The 21,875-nt window shown below is 28.8% G+C and overlaps 1 protein-coding gene across 1 annotated transcript in view; it reads left to right on the top strand.

Annotated features, from left to right (window-relative positions):
• The first annotated feature begins 6,460 nt into the window (after positions 1–6,460).
• Positions 6,461–21,875, top strand: part of Vav (Vav guanine nucleotide exchange factor) — a 62,634-nt gene continuing 47,219 nt past the window's right edge. Inside the window, exons 1-3 of the mRNA XM_075371294.1 lie at positions 6,461–6,832; positions 11,960–12,135; positions 17,629–17,694. Coding sequence (XP_075227409.1) covers positions 6,623–6,832; positions 11,960–12,135; positions 17,629–17,694 — 452 coding nt within the window. The 5' untranslated portion in view covers positions 6,461–6,622. The remainder of the gene's footprint in view (positions 6,833–11,959; positions 12,136–17,628; positions 17,695–21,875) is intronic.

The raw sequence follows: 21,875 nt of genomic DNA on the forward strand, positions 1-21,875 counted from the left end.
TTAGTTTTCCATGCAGAAGATTGATAGTGCACGATTCAGCTGAACCAGTTATAGTTTAACACTAATAACTAACCAGCCACCATTTTTTTTTGGGGTTCATCTAGATATCATAATTCATTTATTTTCAAGTTTCAGGTATACTAAAATTACACGAGCAAGGGATGCGGTGTTTACAGACTCTGAATCAAATTTGCACAAGATGTCTGGAGATTTCCAGTGTCACAAATTTATAAAAAAAAAAAATAATAATCACTAACTTTTACTTTGTTAGGTTTTATTTGTTTAACTTATAAACTTATCCAGAATACCATAAGTTATTAACTCTTTTAATCAACAGTCCTTCTTAATGGGGGTTCTTTCTTATAAGTCAGCGTATTGCACAGAAATAATTATAAAATTGTTTTAATAATTGTAAAATTGTTGAGGGAATAAAATTGTTTTTTATACAAAAAGGTTAGAATTTGATTATCTATTGCTCATTTTTGAGGGAGAGATACTGAGACCCAGTTTTACCAAAATGGTACTTAGTCTATTAGGTTTATGTACAACTATTAGTCAGGAATCGGAGTCCTCAAGATGATCTTTTTTTTTTTAAAGCAGCCATCATACTAGTTAAAACTGTTATCCTGGCTTTATCTTAATCAGGCTTTTATACATATTTCAATAAAATGAAAAAAATGTCTAATCTTTATTAGATAGTTGGTTATGTTATTCAGATTTTATTAGTAGATTTCATAAGAAAGCTACCTATTGTAATGGGCACCATGATTTAACTTCCGAAAAATTTTGACATATCTTCGTGTTTCATATCTCCCAGACCCTAAAATCACTGTCAGCTCAAAAGTTTACATATGTATATTTATATATTTTACTTTCGTGGACATAATAACCACCATAATTTTGTACCAATCACTTTCAAATTTTTCCCTAAAAATAACTCCACCCAAAATCTCAGTTGAGTTTGTTAACAACCAAAATCGGAACATGGGAACATATAAAAAGTTGTAAAACATTGTCATGAAATAATTCATCTTATTAGTCATTTTTTATGTTTGCTAATGTACACATTGCAATCGGTTAAACTAGTGAACAATAAGAGACTGCCGCATGACCGGATGAGATGAGGATGATATGTATGACATGTCAACGAGTTGTAGTCTTGTACATACTCTGACTGACCATTCCTGAGATATGTGGTTAATTGAACCCCCAACCACTGAATTAGACTGATATCCACTGTCTAGTATTCAATCCATATAAAAGCAATTAGCTTTTATTAGGATTCGACTTTGAAAATCAGCTGCTAAGCAACTGATTGTAACGACGTATTTTATTTAGGAAATTGGAGAAAATAAAGCAAAAAATTATTGAAAAAGCAGGGATCAGAGGCATTAAGAAAATTGAAAGAGAATATGAAGAAACAGTTAAGGAAAGCATTGGATGAAAATGAAAAATCTGTAACAAGAAAATCAATTTTAAACTTGCATGGAATTTTCATTTGAGTATCGAGAGATTACAAGAAAGTATATAATGTTAACTATTCATCAGTTTTATATATATTTGATAATTAAAACTTAAAATATCTCGCACTAAAGATTCTAACTCGTGGACATATGAAGGGATGAATTTGTAGACATCCTTTTTCATACAGTGGCGTCCAAGGGGACAGTGTGGCACCTTTCGTGCCTGACCAGCTTTAACTTTAAATTATACTTAGGATGCCTCTGGATCTACTTGTTGAATTAAAAATGTTCATGGGTTTGAGCTGGAATAGAGACAGCTATCACAGGATTAGAAATGTATAACTGTAGCACTGAACTATATTGGCATTTTGACTACACACAGTCTAACTGCTCTTCATGAATGCATTTTTTGTGTTCAATAATCTGTAATGTTAATTTTTTGGACTTTGTGACAACAATTTAAATAATAAAAAATGTAAATTTATTACCCATTTAAAAAAAATTCATATAAGCATTATCAAAAAATTATGTTATTGATTCTTTTATTATTTCATATACGCATTATCAAAAAATTATGTTATTGATTCTTTTATTATTTGGCACTGTATACATTTGTTATTATAATTCTAACTTTAAGGTTCACTCTGTGTTGACAGTTGTGGAGTATGCTTGAGATAGTTTCTTTTCTATCGCTTTTGGAGGATGTCATTGTTACTTATTTGGCATGAAATACATTATCAAGTTAAAAATATCCTTAATAGTATTTCAAACTCTTTACCATTTTTAATCCTTTATCTTAAGTTAAAGATTATATATAATTCAGCTATCATTTGTGTATCTTTTGAAAAAAATTAAAAATCTAAATCTTTTGAAAATATTACACTTAAAATTTAGTATGCTTGGACAGTTCTGAGTGCAATAATAATTATGAGACAGAAAACAACTAAAATGTGAAACTATGTAGCCTTCAAAACAAAAGCTAAATCATTCAAAATCACCAAACATCATAGTTTTTTGCCAAGATCGGCAAAAAGAGTGAATTTTTCAAAACCTGTGGAATCACATTTCTGATTTCAGATGCAGCAGAATTCCCAAAAAATACATAACATAATTTGTTACGGTCAATTGTGCATTCAAGAGATCTACATCCAGAAGTACATGGATATGATAGAGTGTTGTCTTGTGGAACCTTTTTCAGTTCACTGACTTTTAACATATAAGACTGTAGAGCTATTGCTCTCAACTCAACTAAAACTGATGAGAGGTCTGAGTTGATATTTTCGATGATTTCTGTTGTTTGAAGGATTTTTAATACCATTAGAATTGGAATATCGAGGACTTGCAGTCTCGACTGACTATTATAGCTGATATGAGTGGGCATTTCAAATGCCTAATCGACATGTAGATCATTAAATAACGTGGTTGAAGCTAGACAACAACATTTAAAACTATTGAACTTGGGCAAAGATAGGCAGAATTATGAATTTCAGAGATTTTAAAATTAATTTTTTTACAATTTAAACAAATTTTAATACAGGTTTTCTGCAGAAAATGAAAATAAGAATATAATACAATCATTCTGGGTGATGGTCATATGTTCATTTTTCTAGTGCAAAAAGGAAATTTTTAGGAAACGCTAAAGTATATTAAATAAAGAATTAAAAGATATAACCTGAAAAAAATAGCTAGAATTAAAGTTATTAGCCAAGATATTGACAGATAGCTGTTAAAATTACAATAGCAATTAGCTGGTTTTACAACTCTACTACAAATCTCTAAATGTAGGTAAACTAAACTTATCAGCGTACAATTTTTTTTCATTTAAATTTAATTATAAAATAATGTAATGATATTCTATTATTTTATAAGTTTTGTGGTTATATTACTTCCCTGAAGATTATTCAGATGCTTTAGATACTCAAGAGTAATATCTTGTATAATATCAATTGTAAATTCTACATTGAAATAAAAATATTAAAGATGTTGGGAGTTCAAGTTGCCCATCAACTTGAAATATTATGAATACTTGACAATTAACCCATAAGGTATCTAGGTCTTCACTGAATTCAGTTGTAGGCGCTGTCAGTTGGTACTCTGTGCTTTAATATTCTAGCTGAACACAGGTCTGTTCTAATAAATCCTCTAAATGTGTACTTTCAGTGCATTATACATCTGGACAGGGATCTGAGTTGTGCTGCTAGTGAGGCACACATGTGAATCTATTCTCTCTACTGTCTGTCCTATAAAGTAGTTGTGAAGGGCCAATATTTTATCTGGTTTAAGGTGAGAACAGTATCACTTCTATTTGAGGTCCTCAGCAAAATGGCATTATTCTGCTGTGCTGTTGGTGACTCTGCTGGCATTCCACAAAAGCATTTTCAGCATCTCCCTAATTGTAACATGTGAATGAGAAGAGGCTTGCTTTCCAAGTTGTCAAAAGAAACTCTGTCATTTGTTTGCCATGTGAAAAAAGAATGATTTTCTTACTACTCATTATTTTACTGTAAGCGAACTTATAAACTTTTCATTCTCTCAATTTAAACACTTGTAAAACTACTATTGTCTTACAAAGACAAAAATAATAAACTTATTGATTATCATAACAATTATTTGTTCCTCTTAGACAAAAATGATAATCTTTTTAGGGAAGATTACAAGGAAAATCTAAAAATGATTGAGGTATGGTGAGTCACTTACCAAATAAAATTCTAGTTTTTACACAATTTTGGATTATGAATTTCAACTTGATCCAGGTTTACTCTTTTATTTATAGTTCAAAGAGAAAACTTTTGGTATTTTGTAGAATGTTGCAATTTTTGTGAAAGATTTTATTTGTATCCTTCAATTCAAATTATATTTAGCCCTCAGGAGTTTGTAATTAAAAACAATTTCCTTCCCTTGATATTCTTTTGGAAATGTCAAATTTCACCTTCTAGAAATTCAGAAGAGAATTTGTTATAAATGAATCAATTAAAACTTTCTGTAGATTTATTGTGCACCTTTAGTGCAACATTTTAGAAGTGAGTGAAAAAATTATTTTATTACAGTACTAGTACTTGCCCACTGGGCTGTCTAGTAGTAAACTTATCATTGCAAATAACTCACTTGTTTAACAGCTGATTTTTAAAGCAAAGGTTTTCAGCTTCAAATCCTAGTAAGGTTAGTTGCTTTTATATGGATTTGAATACTAGACAATAGACAGGTAAGCTTTGGTGGTTGGGGTTTAATTAACCATAATCTCGGATGGTTGACTTTTCTTTTTCTGTTTAGCCTACAGAACCACTATTAGGAATTACTTCAGAGAATGAAATGTATGATTGTAAATGAAGTCTAGTCTCGGGTTGACTGTTCCTGAGATGTGTGGTTAATTGAAACCCAACCACCAAAGAACACCAGTATTCATGATCTAGTATTCAAATTCGTATAAAAGTAAACTTTTACTAGGATTTGAACCTTAGAACTCTCAATTTCAAAATCAGCTGATTTGCAATGATGAGTTCACAACTAGACCAACCCAGTGGGTTAGGAATAGTTGACCCGAGTCTGTTCAAGACTACACTTAATTTACATCATATTCATCTCATTGGGTGGGAGAGGAATTGTTTATTGTTCACTAGTTGAACATGTTGCAACATACATATTAGGAAAAAAAAATTACACTACCTTATTTCATAAAGTAAACATAACTGCTTGATTTTGAATTCCCAACACTTGGTCTCTGCAAGGGACCATTTCTATTTATTTTAGTAAATGAACCATTTAGAGGTAGTAAATCAGAATAATATTGTTTTACTTTTTCTATTTATTATGTCTGGCATAACTCTTTAAACATGACACAAATGTTTAAATATATATATTCCATTATTATTTCTTTATTTTTAATTTGTACATAAAATTTTAGTTGATGCCTTATCAATTTTTTCACATAGACAAAGTTACATCTATGATTTAATACAATCTTATCTTTAAGGAACTATAGGCCCTATTTCAGCCGCTGAGAGATGAATTTTTGTAGTTTGTGAAAAATACCGAGCCTGCCTGACGGATTTGAAATCTGGGATAAAATAATTACAATTTTTTAATAGTTATACGATTTATATTTTTTTATACATTAACGTTGTAATTTTTTTATGGTTTTCTTGATAATTTCCAGAAAAATGTTGCAGAATATTTTTATTTAATTAAGCGTGCGGTAGTACACGTAACTTCGCTAAGATGTGATGTATAGTGTATAATTACGCAAAGATCTAAATGAATTTTTTATTATAATGTAATTTCACATTTAGTCATAACTGTACTTAGCTATTTGGAAACCTTGTAATGAGTAACTTTTCCTTTAAATAAGATACATTTTTTTAATACTCGAGTTATCACCAACGTTTTAGTTTTATTATTAAAGCTATGACCAAGGTAAAAGTTATAATTCATTTAATGTCAAAAATTGTTAATTTTTATTATCATACATATAATTCTATTAATGATACATAATGCCAATATTAAAAACGACGATAATAAGCCCTAAACTGAACGAAAGCTTACAACGTGTAGTATCAGAAAATGTAAAGTAGTTTTAATAGTTCATTTGAAATTGTGTAATACCAACATTGCGTTAACGAAAACAACGCCTAATTTTTATGAAATGGTAAACCCCAAAGATATATTTATTCAGTATTTTAATGATCTTATTTTATTAAAAATGAATAATATTATTTCTGTTGGTTATAATCTTACATTTAATAACAAGACTAAATTACATTCTTTGTAATTATATTTTTTAAATATAATTTTAAGCTTAATTAACCGGATGAGTTTTTTTTGTACTTTGGCATTATTCGATATATGATTTATATAAAAACCTTTATTTTAGTATTTTTTATTATGTTTTGAAAATTAATGCCTTTATTTAGGTTTTTGCAATACAGTTTGTATTTCATTCATTTGTTCCATTCATTTATTTCATTCATTCCGCTAACATCAGTAGTAAGGATTATTAAAAAGGCAGTGGAAGGTCTTTGATGAGATTGTGAAGTAGTGAGGTTCTGTTGCATTTAGTAGCGCTAATGTAAACTCATTAATGACTTTATTTATGATTTCAAATTAGAAGTTTTGTGTGAACGAGTATTGTAATAGATGTTAACTTTTAATATTAACTAAAAAATATGGCGAACGAGCTTTGGAAGGAGTGCGTTGCTTGGTTAACAAGGTGCAATGTTCTGAGACCTGATCACACAGCGAACTGGCCTGAAGCGACAATATCTGATTTAGCTTATACTTTGAGAGATGGTGTTCTTTTATGTAATTTATTAAATACACTGGATCCAGGCTCTATTGACATGAAGGATGTGAATCAAAAACCCCAAATGGCACAAGTACGTTGTAATTATTTGTATTATTTTTGTTAAACATTTATTTGTTTTAGTTAGTTTGTAACTTTGCATTTGTAGTGTGACGACGAAACACTTATTTTACTTTGTCATTATTCATGGGTTGAATTGGAGTTAATTTTGGGTTTTATGATTTATTTTTGAAGATGGTTTACTAAACAGAGATTTTGAGTGATTTAATGTTTACATGTTTAAACGATGATTATATTTTCCCATGACAGTCTTTTGACGTTAAATTATAAATTTCCCTTAAAATTATGTAGTAAACGACATTAAATTGAAAAAATGGGCTTTAAATTAGACTTAAATTGCTTATTATTAGCAATTTTTCTTTGATTCAATATTTTGATTTAAAATTTTTTGTATTAACATTGTTATAAATTTATTTACTGGTTGCCTTACCATTACTACATTACAGTTCTGTTGTAAATGTTACATTTTATTAAATTTGTGTGTACTTTAATGAGTATTGAATGAAGTAACCGCTTAATAATAGTTATGTCGACATGATTCAAAATATAAAAGCTTATGATGACTTAACTTGTGAAATATGTAAGACTAAAAAAGTTGAGGCTATAATCATGTTATCATGTAGATTAAAAAATGTTTTCTCTTGTAGCTGTATCTAATCACAAGGTCCGAAAAGTACAAATCAAATGACAAGTCTGGTTTTGAGTATACATGCTATGTTTGACTGAAAATAGGTTGTGACTCTATGAAGGTTATCCTGTGATTTGCAAAGAAGTTATGCAAACAATGAAAATTTTTATATTTTTTTTAAGGATTCTGATTACTGAGATAATGTTTTTTTTCTACTTGAAAGAGGATGATTGGTTGTTAAACACCTTACTTCCAAACTTTTTCTCTTGCCAAAAAGAATTCCATTTCTTCTTAGCTAAGTTGTTTGTGGTAAATTTAAAACAGATTGTACAAATTTCCACGAAGTATATTAGAGGAAAAACCTTTTGCTGTAAAAATAATTTCCTTTATAGAGTATAAAAAAATTGTTAAAATCGAAATGCAGTTCATATTTTAAAGCTTTTTGCAATACTAAAGTATTATTAAAATCGTTACTTTATAGGACCAAAAGATTGTCACAACTAACATTATATTGAAGCAGATTAAATCTGTCAAAAAGTATAGATTATCAGTACTCTAAAATTTTACATGGTCAACATGTGTAGTACATAAGTTATTTCTCCCCTGTTTTTTTAGTAGATTGCTGCTTTGTATAGGCTGTTATTTCTCCAGGTGGATAATCTCATTTATTTTTAAGTATGGAAGTTTACTTGATGTTTATTACTCTTCTTTGATTATTATACTTTTAAATCTGTTATTTGTGAAAGTTTCATTAATTTTATTTGGCAGATGAACCACAGCTGACATAAAATAGCTTAAAGTTAAATAACTTTTTAATATTTTCCATAAAAGTAACCTATAACACCACTTGTAATTTACAAATTTCCAGTTTAATTTTGTACAGATACATAACATTTTTAACTCTGCTTTTCTAATTGTGTGAAAAAAATTTCTTGTCATAATTACAATTTTTGTATATTTTAATTTTATCAATTCCATAATCAGTGGAGTTGATGGTTTATAGTACATGTTAATATGGTGTTCTATATTTATTAATTTTGCCATTGCATTAAAGATCAGAATAAATCACAAGTATGATTCATTTACATTGTAGATTCAGTTCCTATTTTATTTTATATGTATGTACATTTTTTGTTTACTCCAAATTTTACTTATTTGATTGTATGAGTGTAAGACAAAAAATATGAAATTCAGTTTTTACAAGAGTATAGTATTTTGCAAAAGAGTGTGGTAGTTTTATTTTCAAAACCCCTGAAGATATGCCTGTGATTGTGATATTGTCAACTGATTTACAAGATTGATGGATGTGCAGTAAAGGTGGATGCTATGAATTCAAAAAGTTATGGGAACATATATATATATTTCTCGCTGATTTAAAATTGCCATTTCAGAATATTTTTTTGATGTTTTATTATAGGCTAAAGGACTGAGTCTACATTAAAATTGCAAAGAAGGAATAAGAAATCAACAATTACATGAGGGCCCAATTGCAACTGATGCAAAAAAGTTTGCTTGTACAAAATTGGCCATACCTTACTACAGTTTTTAGTATTCGGAATACTAAAAACCTATTTTTTAATACAAGTACCATTTTAAAATGAGCTTCAGAGTTCTGTGGATACGTGCTGATTTCTTTCATACATCATCAGCTTAACTTATTACAGCTACCATTATGAAAGAAGCAGTTTTTATTTTATACTAATTTAATGTTTAAAACATTTGAAAGATCTACTAACTGTGAAATGTAGTCAGATATATGCTTTTTTTAAATGAAGAAATGTAAAATCAACATTAATTAATTGGCAGATTTTTGTAGTATGAGTGTGAACAATGAACGATGATAATTGTGGAAAATGAGGCTACAATGAGTGGCCGTTTATCATTAATAAGATTTGCTACAGCAACTTTGCGAACTAACAATTTATTGTTTTGCCATTTTCTTGTCACATTCCACAACTGTTCATGAATTTCAACTGTTCTTTATGAAACTGTGACATCACTAAAGTATCAGAAGAATGTTTACAGTAATACTGAGCCATACATTGTTGTCCAACCCTCTAGAGCCTAACATTTGAATAGGAATAAATGGATCATCCTCCTTTAGCCCAGTTATACTTGGTTCCAAGTGACTTTAGTTTGTTCTTGTATTTGAAATGATTCCTTTTGCTGATTATGCTGTGAGTATGATGGGTACTCACTGCTCACTCACTGCTGTGAGTATGATGGGTAATGTGTCAAAAATGTTACTATGCAATATCTTCATTTTCTAATAGGCAGCATTCTTTGTGAAAACACAATTAGAAATTAGTTCTTTATTACAATAAATGCCACAGTATTGGTGGAGATTTAAATTGACAAGTAGTTTTAGGTTTCTCTTGCAATAATAGAATTGTTTAATAATAAATTATCTGTATTTTTTGTTTAATCATCTAATGGTACATACTTTTTGAAGATACCTTATTTGTTAGACGTATAGTTACATAAAATGAAGAAAAGTGTTTTTTAAAAATACATTACCTTCTTTTATGTTTCAGTCAGACTGTCCTTGAATAAGGTAATTAAAGAGTAGAAATTTATTTAAAATTGTTTTATATATTTAAAGTAATATGAAGTGTATAAGAATTTGTAAACCTCTGCTATCATTTTATAAATAGGTTTCAGTGGTTTAGTTGCTTTTAAATTGAAAGAAACAACAGGCTATAACTTATTTATAGTTAGATGTTTAAATTTTGATATTGTTAGATACTTAAATTTTATGGTATGTTAAAGGATGGCAAGCCTTATTGAGATTCAAACCCAGAACCTAGGTGAAACATTTATTTATACAATTTCCTCAACATCTAATGATTATGATTGTTTAACAATTAGAATTGCTGTCTAGTTCAAATTTTTAAGTAAAATGGTTTTTGACAATGTTCTTACTTTATAATAATGATTACAATCTTTTTTTTTTACTCATATAAAAATGTTCATACGTATCTTATGTAACAAACTGTATTTACTGTAATAAAAGTTGTATCTTTTATGTCAACTGAAGTTGCTGCATTATAATGTATTATTTTTACACAATAATTAGTAATAATTCAAAGTAATTGATGCTATTAATAATTACAGACTGTTAAAAGAAACATCCATACTTTATTCATTTTTATAGTATCAGCTTGACCTAGTGAGTGTTATCATTAGTTACTAATTACATGGAAACCATAGATAGAAATCCTTAGCTTGAGTGATAAGGTAGTTGTCATTTCCTTTCTGTCATCAAAACCAAAAGTGCTTGTAGTATAGTTTAATTGTTCCGTAAACCAAACAAGGACATGTGCTATAGTATCTACTGTTAGTTGCAGTCTTAAGTGTTGAATTACAGTGTATTTGAATAAAATTTTGTTGTTCAAATAGAAAAAAAATTATGGCCTTTCAGTTTACAAAAATAATCATAAAAAAAGTAGTATTTATTGACCACTAACATATTAAGAACAAGTGGTATCGGTTTTAATAAAGTGATAAATTACCTAATAGTATAGTATTACCATTAATCAAGCTTGTATTACCCAAAGATGTTACAAGAATTCTTGACCACGCTTTATGCCTGGAAATTTTTCTTCAGGGTATTTGGATTAAATCCAATTACCAAAATCGTATTTTATGAAAATACCCTGATTATTCCCGGTGTTTAAAATTACATTTTTGGTTTAGTATGGTTATAACATTTTTTAAAATGATTGTGTTGATAATGTAATTCTTTTCGTAGTAAAATGTCTGTTGGCTTTTGCTTATATGGGATGTGTCTCAGGGGCCCAACTTGCTGGTAGTCTTTATTCTCACCACAAAGGTTACAGTCCCTTTTATATAAAAAATAGATGTCTTCATATTTGTTATTATACACTACAACACAAACACAGTTAATACATAACAATAAATACTTTATTTGCACACATGTCCTCATGGTGTGATGACATGTAAAAACTGTAATGCAAGGTATGTTTGTGATATTGATGGTTAGCTAGTTGTGTATAGTGAGTTGTACGATATTATTTAGAACTTGAGTGTACTAATTTGTAAGCCAGTTGTATACTTACCATATACCTGTGGTGCTGAAATATTTATTTCATTGATGTTCAGAACGAAGTTTTTGTTCAAAATATTACACTTTGGTAATTGTTAGTCCATACAGAACTACTGATGATGTGTGAAAAGACCTTATTCATACTTGCATTTTAATGGTGATAGGTAGAAAATATTGTGATTGTTGTATAGTTTTTCAGTGTAGAAAAGTGCAAGAAGGACGATTCTTAATAAAAATATGTTGCCATTTATAAGGTTATTGAAGCAGCTGTAGAACTCTTTTAAGGTCATCAAGAAAAAATAGTGTCTGTTGACTATTATGAATTCAACAAATGACTCCTTGATGAGGTTTGGGCTTTGGAAAATCTCTGTAATTTTGTAGATTTAAACAATTTATTTTATTATGGTTAGGTATTTATATAATATTCTGCTGTTTTTCTTTTTCAGTTTTTGTGTCTTAGAAATATTAAAACGTTTCTTCAAGCATGTCATGAGGTTTATGGTCTAAAAGAAAGTGATTTATTTGAACCTTCCATGTTGTTTGATTTATCTGATTTTTATAGAGTTTTATATACATTATCAAAATTATCAAATTGTTTTAAAGTACAAGCAAAAAATATTATGTAAGTAATCTTATGTTCTTTTTTAATTTAACTCTCTCTACCTCTCTTTGTGGTGTGTGTTTGTGTGTGAAATATTACACAATCAATTACTACTGAAGGTAGCTTTTCAGTACATTTAAGGTGTATTTCTAAAAGTTAACTACAAATACAACTGCACTATTAAGTCTATTGGCTTGATTTTAAATAATTGTGCTCGAAAGAAATCATAATTATAGTTAATAATGTATATATATATATATATACACACACACACACACACATACTACATAGTGTGTGAGTTTGTGTATGTGCATGCATTGCAAGGTCATGTGTGTAATTTATTATTGTATTTCTATTCCTTTTTTATTTTTTTCTTTGTCAGTTAAAATTAATTAACGCTGGTTAATATATAATGTGGATTTTTATTACATAACATTATTGTTTGCATTTATGAAAGTATATATATTTCTTAATCTGGAGTATTATATAATTATTACAGCGATTTTATTATGATAAAATTTATGTTTTTACTTTTGATAGATTATTACAGAAGATTTTAAATCAGTAAAAAATTTATGTTTTTTTTTTATCATTAAGGTTCCTAGATCATGTAACAGTATGTAGCAGTAATTTTATATAGTCAGTTTTCAGTGTAACTGTTTTATTGTAATTTATACTTGTATGTATTTTATCTTGGGATAGTAATTTCCCAGATGAACTGTAGTTTGGCTATTGATCTTGTCTACTCTCAGTGATCTGCCATTAATTTTAAACATTAACCTTTGGTATTGCTGTGGTTATTATATCTATTATTTTTGTGTTTATCTAGGAATGGTAGTTATTAGGATTTTTAGTAATTAAAATTCAATTATTAGAAACTTGCAATAAAAGCTGTGGTATTAAGATTGTATTGCACATTTGAAAAGCAGTAAAATATATTTAACAGTACAGTAGTCTCCCTGTTAACCGACATATTTTGGACCAACAGGTAGTAGGTTAAGTCAAAAAGTCTGTTAAACCAAAGAATTTTTTTTTATGAATAAGAGATAGTATAGGTGGTACTTGTTGTACAGTAATTCTGTAACAATAGCATGGCATTTTTCATACACTACAAAAATCTCATCTCCATATCCCACGGACAAACTTCAAGCTTATGTGGTGAGATCATCAAGGAAAAAAATGAAGGCCCTATATCAGATATACTTTTGCATATAATTAACCCTATTAAAACGAAAAGATAAAGTATGATGGATACCTACCCCTTGATCCATAGGTTGGATCAAGGGTGTTACATCAGGTGCTAGAAACTGACCCCTAATTTTGTTTTCTGCAAGCTCGTTGAAAGAAGGATGATGCGAAGCATTGTCTAGGAATAGCATAAATTTTTTTCAGGTAAATTTAATTTTTTTAGTAGTCATTTTGTTTTAGGAATGAATTCATGATGAAACCATTCTTTAAATAAGAAAGCACTCATCCGTGCATTTTTTTGTGCTATATAATACACCGGTAACATCTTTTCATTAGTGGTTTTCAGCGCTCTTGGATTTTCAGACTTTCCTACTCAATTTCTGTTTAGCCTCTGGAACCATCATAAGATATTACTTCAGAGGATGATATGTAAGTACAAATGAATTGTGCAGTCTCAGGTTGACCATTGCAGAGGTGTATGGTTAATTGAAGCGCAACCACCAAAGATTGTGGATACTATCCACAATCTAGAATTAAAATCCATATAAAAGTAACTGCCTTTATTGAGATTTGAACCTTAGAACTCAACTTGAAATCAGCTGATTTACGATGACAGGTTTACCATTAGACCAACTTGGTGAGTTAGACTTTCCTACTAGAAAAAGTGGAAGTTTATGAGTCCCACTTGCATTACAACAGACAGCAGCTATTGATATTCAGTCTTTTGATTTTTTATGTCCTGGAGCTGCGTGTTCATCCCAAACAGCCATCGTTTTATTTGGCAGCAACTTATATACAAGCCTTGTCTCATCAACATTAAAACTAAGTTTTTTCATCGATGATTTTTTTTTTATGAAGTTGTTAAATATTTCCACTGCTGCGTGGTCAGCAAATAATTTTTCGCCAGATATACTTAAGATATGGGCTCCACAGAGCTTTTTCCAATGATGTAACCATCCTTCACTTGATGTAAAAGAGTCGCTAATTATGCTGCTGCCAGAACCGTTTGCTAAGTGATTTTTCCATTCAGAATAATGGCTTTTTCTTTTAACAGAGGTCCACTGATAGTTATTCTCTTTCTTTAAGGTACCACATCCACAGTGCCTTGTCTAGTAAATCTAACAGGATTTTTTAAGGTACTCCACGACTGAATCACCTGGCTGCCTTGCTGCATACAATGTATTTTAATCTTTGAAATTTTTTCCAGTCTTTAACTGTTATTTCACCAACACCTAAATCTAATGCCACTGATTTTACCGATTGACCTTTATCTAATTGTTCTAATGCCTTCAGTTCAGTTTTGATCAAAACTACCACACTTTTTTTTTGTGACTCACAATGTAAGTACAGGTAAAAAGTAAACTATAAGGAATTTTAAAGGTTACCCAAAACTAAAAAATTTGCTACTATCTGTACATAAGAAACTCATTACACTATAATGAATAGATGAAAATAAAAAGGAATTTTACAAATTGTTGTACTGTACTGAATTTAAACTAAAATTTAAAGCATATGAATAAAATTCTCTATGTCGGTTACTTAAAAGGCTATTATTTTTTTGAATGCTGTAATATGTACGTATATGCTATATAAAATAATTTTTCACTCTATAGATGCCACTGTATATCACACCATTCAAAACATACCAATGTGATGATTTTATGAGTCTTCACTTCGATATTATAACGCAGTTATGATATAATATTGAAATTGTTTTTAAATAAAACCGCTTGATGTATCAATGTTGTGAAATTAATGCAACCTCTTGCATTAATTTCACAAAATTAATTAATTATAAAATTAACAGCGTTAATTGTTTGTTTATGTTTAGCCTAGCTGAGGAAATGTACCAGTCAACATGGTGTCATACAGTAGTGTATAAGTCTACTGTACATGTGCACTGTTTTCTACATTTCATAAAAATCTTTCCTTTGTATGCGGGCCTAATTATTATTGCATGTAACTAATATAGTACTTTACTGTGTAGGGCCTAATTACATTAACATATAAACTAAATTATAAAAAAATAAGTTGAAAAATTAATTATTTTATAAAAAAAAAAATTAGTCATTTATCCCGAAGAGTTGGTTAAACGATAACAGGGGGGGGACTACTGTATATCACAAAAAAAATTGCAAATTGTACAGTAGCATGCAAATTAATCAGAACACAGGGAATTTTTTTGTTCATATCTATGTTGTGGCTACATTGCTTGACCATACCCATTTTTTATGTTGTCTGTGTAATGTGAGGTAATTGGTCTTAGGTTATTTTGCAATTTTCATGTTATGTTTTGTGAAAATTTATTTAAGTTTTTATTACAAAATTATATCTTTATAATTTTTGTTCTGTATGTCTTGAATATGTAATAAAAGGTATAACTCCAAGAAAATGTTCAAAAATTGTTTTTGTCATGCTGAACATACCAGTATGACACAACGACAAATAAATTTTGAGTGTGGTGTTGGACTAAGGAGAGGAAATGCTATTATAAAATAATTTAAAGAAACTAATTCCTTTTTACCTCAAAGGAAAAGCAAATGTGGTCGTAAAAAAACAACAAAGGATCGGTTATTAGTAAAAAAAAGTAAACTTGATCCAAAATTATCTGCTGTGGACTTAAATTGAGAATTAGCAGTCAGTGGTACAGATTTACATGACAACTGAAGAGTCACATTTTTTATATTCAGAGGTAAATGGTTCCATATATTAGAAAAGCATCAGAAGAAAGTACATCACTGACTCTTATCCAACAATCAGTTAAATATCCTCCAAAAAAATGTTTTGGGGTTGTTTTTACATTTGAAGGCTCTTGTTCATTACTTCCATGGTATGATGGTATGTTGAAAAGAGATGGATATAAATATTAAGGCTCTGATTGAAAGGATTGTGACACGACTTCAAAACAAATTCCCACATGGTGACCGAGTGTTCCAACAAGATTTGACACCATGCCACACTGCCAAAAAAGTAGAAAATTTTTTCAAAGAACGAAACTAAAGTGTTTCTGTGGCTAGGCAACTCCCCACACTTAAACCCAATTGAAAATCTGTGGGCAATAGTCTAAGAACAACTTAAAAATGAATTGTACTACAAAGATTGACCTCATTAAAGCAAAAATATTGGTACGGTTCTATAATGAAGAAGTAAAAAAAAGTTGTATACTTGTTGAATCAATGCTTAATCATATACGTAAAGTGATTAAGAATAAAAGAGAACATATTAATTAATAACATCTGTGTTCAGATTAATTAGCACTCTTCTGTATATAGGTATTTGAATTTTGTAAAAATTGTTTACTATGATTTGATTATTACTTATGGTTGGTATGACATAATGAGTCGTGAGTTTTAATAATTTTACTATATTATTTATTTTAAATATACAGTCAACATCCAATTATCTATGAAAATAACCTGGAAGAGGATCATGGATAATCCAAAATCATAGCAAAATCACAGTTGAACCAAAAATAATATTTAACAGAGCAATATGTGTTAAAATGACCTAATACTGTACTGCAATACAGTATTTACATGCAGTTTTATATTAAGGTATAAACAATAAGTAATAAAATAAAATGTAGTTCACTACACTATTATGTACTTTGTAAAAGTAATATCCAGAAGTTTATTCAAAATACATATTAACATTACAAATGTTCACTATCACTAATATATTTGTAAATAAATTGTACATATAGTAGTGTAAGTAGTACATAACACATTAGTAAACACTTATTAAAAATTACAGTAATTAATGAGAAAAAAATACATAGATATTAAAAAAAAAAATTAATATATTGTGTAGTTTACTCTTTTTTTTTAAATAAGGTGATTGAGTGTTGTTTTAGTGATTAAAACATTTTCTTTTTATTGAACTTCATGGTTATGCATAGCATAATAATATTGCACAATGAACTGTAGTTCAGCATTATCATATTCAAAACAAGCACACATTCAAGTTACAAATGAGTGAAGGAGTAAAAACCTATCACAGAATGATGAGAAAACTTGAAATTTTTAACTTTATAAGTTTTTAAAACTTTTTTTTCATAGAGACGTTGTGGTTAAGCTGGTGCAGTTAAACCGTTTGCGGATAATCAGGAGTTGACTGTATGTGATAAGTTATTTAACTTTCTTCTTTCATTATGAAAGAATAATTGTGTATTCTAAGAGTATTGGGGCAAATAAGTCAGTGTTGGTTTTGTAAGGCTTGTTCATTAAATTTATATAGAAGAAATAAGTTTATGTTTAACATTTGGTAGAATGTAATTTCTATTACCTTTTTTTTTTTTTTGTGATTAATTAGTTTTTCTTTTAACAGGGGGTTTTCAGTCTTAAAACCAAGAACATTATCTCAAGAGGATATTTATAAAAATTTAAATTCAAGGTAAATTTTTATATATTTACCAACATTTCTTTACAATTTAGTTATGCAATTTAGAATGTGGCTGTAAATTTGTTATTTCATTTATAGTAAAACAGAATGTGTTAAAGTATGAAAAATATATATACAAAATTGTATTAACACAGTAATTTATTTATACTACTTTTATTTATTTATATACAATTGATTAGTATTAAATTTTTCATTATTACCAACAGTTTATCCCTCTAGGTAATATTATAATGTACATAAATACATGACAAAACTGTTGCCCTTTAAAAAAGGGAAATGAAATAATCTTAAAGGTTCACAGTTGATAGTAAGTCAGGAATTAGCTCTAAAAAACCTTTTGGTCGGAGCTTCTGATATTGATGACATCAACAAGGGGTTACCCGGAAGTGAGTCTTAACCTGAAAGTTTTTCTTGAAAGAACCGTTTTGGGTTACCATTAGGTGACTGTTGTTAAGACTGACTTGAGTGACCAGTTTCAGTTTTCTAGTGGTTCTAAAAAAAATTGGTTTGGCTTGGCAGCAGGTGATAAAAACATTTATATTGGAGCCACTTAATCAACTTGTATATCTATTATCTTTATGTGATATCTTCTGGGTCTCCCTGTTGATGGTGCTCTGACCTGATCGTGCAGTATGCTTTTTGTAGCTGCCATACTGAGTAATGAAAGACTTTCTGATCGACTGAGTTGACATTGTATCAACTCAGTCAAAAACAATCTTTCTGACTTGTTGCTGTGGCTTGATCCATCACGTACTATTTGTCAAAATTATAAGTCTCTTAATTCACACTAGCTGGTAAGGCTATAATTCAATATTATCAATAGCCAATGGAGAACTTTCAGTAGAACTTTTATCGTAACATTTGTAGTCAAAATAAGGATTTTTAATTTTTTAAATTGGTATCATTGGATTTTTGAAAGATAATCATATTTTAGATTAATTAGTTGTTGATAATTAAAACAAAAGCATTTACAAAAAATGTTAAAATTGTTAATTTTTAGTGCATTGTTTTTGTGCAGAGTTGGTAATAACAGAGTTCATTTAGTAATTATTGTAACATTAATACTGTTGTTACTTCTATGACATGTGATAATTACACTTGATCTCAGTTAAGTTTAGTCCATACATAATACTAAATGAAATAATACATAATGAACCAGAATTCAGTCTCGCTGACAAAAGACATTAACATGACTGCTAGTCTTAACACTTAATCTCTAATCTTGTATTAACAACAATAATACAATAGATAACACAAGTATAAAGAAGTTATTTTACTGCAAATACCTTTGCTCTTCACAAATAAAACTACCCTAACAATTTATAAATGAAATTTGGTACATTATCTCTTTCACTTGTAGTCTTAGAGTAACTCACTGAACCATTTCTTTTTTTTGTGTACTAGAGTTACTTGTAACGTCACCTTAATTGCGTTGAATGTAATTCACACTAGAAATTCGCCTTCTCACAGAATACTCTTGCTAAGTACTTTCCTTGCAGACTCACATCATAACATCTCGCGTAGACTCATTTTGCACTTCTGATTTCAACTATTCTTCCCCGGAGTATTTATACTCCTATCATCTTTACCTGCTGGACCAGACCCCAGTTAAGCGTGAGAACAATCGACCGAGCCCTTTCATTCCCATGCATTCCTAACCTGGGTCCAGTAACTCTTCTCGTGGAAGAATTCATGTTTATTGTGTGTCAGTCAACAATATTACAAAAGATGATTGTTAAACGGCCTGTTACCTTTACTAAAAAGGTTCCTTTCTACTCCTTTCTGAATTTTCCCGGTATATTACTTTCTAATACTTTCTTCTTAATTGGTAGGAATCTGTTACTCGGTCCGCTATACCGGTCTTGTTACAGTATGTACCATTTGAAAATAGACTCTGGTCCATATTTTACCTCTAAGAACCATGAAACAACTGTTTTGTCAGTTGTGATTATGTATGTAAAATAATTTTAAAAACTAAATAAATGAGAATTTTAGTGGTGTATTTCTGTAGAATACTTGATTTATTGTAATTATTTATGTTCTGCTTATTTAACAGGAAAGAAATTGAAATGTGTTAATAGAAGTTGATTTTATTCTTTAAAACAATAAACTTTTTTGTGAATGGTTGTTTGTATAACATTAATATTATATATTAGTTATTAGTGTATTAAGTGAACTGTGCAATATGTGTGTGTTTATTAATTCCAATCATTTGATGATCTTTTTAATGAAAGAGGATCATGTGGATCATATGGACAATTGAGATCAAGGCCTTTTTTGTTTATTGACTACATTCATTAGTCATTTGGTGTCTGTTTTATATTATTAGATATTGTGTACAATTTCTAATATTGTTATTTTATAAGATGCTTTTACTAACTTTATTTTAAATTTTACTAGTTATTTGTTATTTTTATTTATATATTTTATTTAAAAAATTTGTATTTATCAAAAGATTTTCTGTTTAATGAGTTTTTTGTTAATTTAATTGTTTTAATTATATATGCATTTTAAGATGCTTAATGTATAGTTTTCTTATTTTTTTATAGTTTAGAAATTCGTTTATAAATACTATTCTAATTTATACTGTTTTTACACAAATTAAATTGAGTCTGTTATTTTGAAAGATATTTTGGTGTTTTCTATGTTTGTTATAATCAGCTTTTCAGTTGCTGTCTAATCTACTTAAAAAATAGATCGTTTTAATGTTTGTTTAAACATAGTTTTTAGCATTGTTAAATGGAATTTATTGTTCACTTAAAAAACAGATGCTTAATTTTTGATTAGATTACAATAAAAAAAAAATCATTAACTTTTTTAATGAACATCTAATTCTAATTAAAATCTGAAACAATATTCATATTTAATACTGGTCATTGTGTCATTTTAAATAAGTAAAGTTTAATACTACACTGTCCTGTTGTAATAATAATTTTATCATTATTTCTCTCAAAAGTTGATGTGATAGTATGAACTGCAAGTACAGATTACTTTGCAATTTGTACAATAAGTAAAATTTTCCTTTTTGTAAAATGTTTTAATTGTTAACAATCAGCATGTGTGCTTGTTGTTTACAAAAGCTAATTTACAATATTCATTACACATGCTAATTATACTAGCATTTTATGAATAATAGAGATCTTGTTGATTGTAAACTAAAAGTAGGAAATTGAGCTTTTGAGTTAAATTAAATTATTTAAATGAAAATTAAGAAGAAATTGATAATTGTATTTGATTCTGTAAGATTAAGCAGTGCCAAATATAATCTCACTACTTTTGCAACATTATAAGTCCTTTCTCTGGAACAGTGGTATATCACTGTTTATCAGTTGTGCAAAGGAGACTATAACCCCTGTATATTAAATTTTTTTTTTAAACTGCAGTATGTACAATAAATATATAAAGTTAATGTTTACAAGACACTAAGACCTAACAGTTAAGATGGAGAATACATTCACATCAGCGGGGATCAGGCAAATGAGAGAAAGTTGGCTGCTTTTAACTAACAGGCTTCAAGTAGAAAAAAATTCAATTACCAGAAATCTGTGCTAATTCTTCAATACCGCTTTCTGTACCATTACTAATTGCCATCTGAATCATAATCATCATTAAAGTTACTGTCATTTTCTTTCTTCACTAACCACTTCTGACAATCCATCTGTTGACTCCCAATATTAATTTACGTTTTGCACATGCATATATCTTTGATCCTAGACTTTCTTATTTATGAAAATTAGTATTTCTTCTTACTATAAAGTGATAGTCATATGATTTAAGTAATATTTTTGTTATCAACATCATTTGCATTCTCCCAGATCATCTCAATAGGGTTTGGGTCAGGGTGAAGACAGACACCATAATATATCATAACCCTGTTTGGAAAGTAAGCCTCCATTTTCTTTATTATAAAACAATTTGTTGAGAAAAATTAATCTGTAAAGTTTTAATTGTAACATGTTTTCGTTAAACTGCATTTTATATTCAGTAAGCTGTTTAATTCATTTCACTTTTTTTGTGTTGATTTTGGTACAGTTTTCAACTGATATATGATATATGGTCCTAAATGAAACTGAATTTGTTAATTAGAAATTAGTTTGTTTTTAACAAGTCTTCATCATTTATAGTTCATGGAATTGTGGTAATTGCCAGATTTTAGTTTGGATTTATAATCA

Source organism: Lycorma delicatula, chromosome 7 (assembly GCF_047948215.1).
Source record: "Lycorma delicatula isolate Av1 chromosome 7, ASM4794821v1, whole genome shotgun sequence".
NCBI lineage: Eukaryota > Metazoa > Arthropoda > Insecta > Hemiptera > Fulgoridae > Lycorma > Lycorma delicatula.